Source organism: Phanerochaete carnosa, assembly GCF_000300595.1.
Source record: "Phanerochaete carnosa HHB-10118-sp unplaced genomic scaffold PHACAscaffold_664, whole genome shotgun sequence".
In the NCBI taxonomy this organism is placed as follows: Eukaryota; Fungi; Basidiomycota; class Agaricomycetes; order Polyporales; family Phanerochaetaceae; genus Phanerochaete; species Phanerochaete carnosa.
This window is the reverse complement of record NW_006768291.1, coordinates 1-2,774: the sequence shown is the minus strand read 5'-3', so window position 1 is coordinate 2,774 and position 2,774 is coordinate 1. Positions and strand designations below refer to the sequence as shown.

General features: G+C 54.9%; 1 protein-coding gene across 1 annotated transcript; it reads left to right on the top strand.

Moving 5' to 3' along the window:
- Positions 1–2,094: 2,094 nt before the first annotated feature.
- Positions 2,095–2,757, top strand: PHACADRAFT_109055 (uncharacterized protein; the record flags this gene model as incomplete). The annotated part of the gene is made up of 1 exon (XM_007403017.1): positions 2,095–2,757. The coding sequence occupies one exon, from the start codon at positions 2,095–2,097 to the stop codon at positions 2,755–2,757; it is 663 nt and encodes a 220-aa protein (XP_007403079.1).
- Between the last annotated feature and the right edge of the window lie 17 nt (positions 2,758–2,774).

Below are 2,774 nucleotides of genomic sequence, written 5' to 3'. Positions count from 1 at the left end.
ATGCTTCAAAGAATTACTTGCAGCTGCTTCCACTTGGGGACACATCCGGCAATCAATTTTACACACCTTTTGCACTCAGACAGTGTACCGTGTAGAGACACTTCAGTGAGAGCTGAGTTCTGGGATAGTGCACAGTTCAGAGGAGAATAGGCATCTATACAGATGCCGGTGGCTAAGCATGTATTGAGCTTATTACAGAAAAATATTTGTATCTATATTGGTACTTGATAAGCCAGTGGCTTCAAGCAATGTTTGATGCAAATTGCTGGTGATGTGTGCCGGTAGCCGGTGGCAACCTGCGAAGCCCAGTGGGATCCGGTGTGTTTCACTGCCGCCCACTGTTACTCACTGATACCCACCAGCCAACAGCAGCAGCCACTGGAGACTAGCACTGGACTTCACTGGATACCAGTGGGTGCCAGTGAGTACACCCCATATTCAGTGGAATTTGGTGTAGTTGTCAGTCCCGGGCATATTACTGCCGAGACCGACCGCTGCCACCTCCGCCAGTCTGTGCCGGAGAGTGGCAGCATTTAAAACTCCGAACAGTCCAGCACCCCCGCGAGCGTTTGAGCGCCGCGTTTAATTTCTTCTTCCCCTGCTACCGTTCCTTTCCCCCGTCTCCGAGTTTGCAGTCATAATGACAAGGACTGTGTTCTATCTGTTTTACCCGCATCCCGACGAACCGTTTGTTACAACGGCGCTCTGTGAGATTACCCGAGAGACGACCATGCGGCAACTCCTCCAACGTGCCGATCCTCCCCTGCCAGTCGACGTCAACAAAGTCATTCTCTTCAGAGTATCTACATATTCACTCGTCTCTCGACCAATTCTGACAAGTGACACTAGCCGGATAAGCTGCCTCTCAAACCTCATAGCACAAGACTCTCTCGCACGGAGGAATGGATTCGACACAATCTTGACCTTCTCGAAGATCTCGACAAGCAGATTAGCCTCGGAGACAGAGCGGCTGAGTGGTTCCCTCATGACGAGGAGCCGCCTGAGGTCTCATTTATTGATATCCTTGTGCTTACGCGAGAGAGAGAGTAACCTGCCGTTGTTTGGTTGCAAGCCACAGCTGACGACATTATCAATTATCTAGTCACGGAAGCCACAGACACGCTGGGCGAAATGCGATTTGACCCACGTCGTGTCGCCGCGAGTACGCCACCCTTCTCTTCTCCTGTTGTTCGACCCCGACGACTGTCCCAGGATGTGAACCCCAAGCTAATATGCTTTCCAAGCTTGTCTCGTCGCCATCCAACGGTGTCAGCACCGTTCAGGGCTTGCAGAAAACACTCTTTGGAGGCGATACCACCATCCATGGCGGTCGGCCAGCACAAAACTATGGCCCACCGCCTGCGTTGTACAATCGTGCTCTGGCCAGACTCGACTTCCACCTTTGCCATCTGGACGACCAGCTGCCCGAGCTCGATCCAGAGTCACTGTTACTCCATCACGTGCATAACCTAATTTATCTCAGCCTACTTAGCTACGACAACGAAGATTCTCGGGAGAACGCAATCAGAGTCACCCTGAAAGAGATTTTGGGGGCAGATGCTTTGGTGGCCGGAGCACTGCCCGATTTCCGGTGGCATGTCCGACAGAGGCACGTAGCCATTTTCCAAGAGAACAAGAACGAGTTTGGCCTCAGAGGAGACGCCTTCCTACAAGCCGCGATTTCGTACCTGAAGGTGATCACAGGCCCAGAGGTATTATGTCGGCCGATGTTGTGGTTCGCATGTGCTGACCCGGTTACCGATGTGCTCCAATTAATACGGTCTGCGGTCTATGAAGACACATCATCCAGTCATCCTGATCGGGCTCATGGGCGACTACATCGAGATCGGCGGCGCCGTTTCCATTGGTGGCGACGTGTACTATGGTGACACATTCTTGCAGCGGCTTCGCATTGGCTTTACCACCCACGCGCACGTTTTCCGTCTTGCACAGGCGTTCAAGGCAATCAAGATCGCATACGGCGCAATCAATGATTAGTATACCGCCTCGGTGGCGGCGCCGCCGTTGGAGAATAACGCACACCTGCTTCCCTCTCCGACGTACCTATCTGGCGACCCACTCCCTGAAGGCTTGATGTTTATATGCAGGCTATCACCAGGCGGGGAGCGTTTCCTCTTGCATCGGGAAATCAAAGACGAAAGCAACGTTACCTGCTCGCGACTGTTCATTGCCACCCTGCCGTGTCCACAGGGCTCTGGTGCGCCTTCTGCCGCATCGTCTTCCGCGACTGCTTCGCAGATCGAGGTACTCGTCAAGTTTACCGATCGCTACAACTCTCGTGCGCACCGGCTCCTGGCATCCGCAGACCTCGCACCACACTTGTACTCGTGCTCGCTCGTGTGTGGAGGGCTGTACATGGTCGTGATGGCGCTCCTTCCCGGCCAGTCGATGGAGTATCTCGTCCAGATACAGAAGAAGGTTGTACCGCGGTCGGTCTTCGAGGACGTCGACGCTGCGATCAGGATGCTGCACACGGAGAGCATCGTCTTTGGCGACCTCCGGCAGCCGAACGTGATGTGTGTTCCTGAGTCGCGTGCGGAATCGGGCTCTGGGGCGACGGAGCGGCTGCGTGGGATGCTGGTCGACTTTGATTGGGCGGGCGCCGACGGCGAGGGCAGGTACCCTGCGACGGTGGACACAAGGAGGTTTGCGGCAGGCGTGGACAGGAACGGGGCGATGCGCAAGGAGCACGGCCTTGAGATGCTGGCGAGGTTGTCTGCGGTGTGCGGGCTATAGTGTCTCTGCACCCGTTC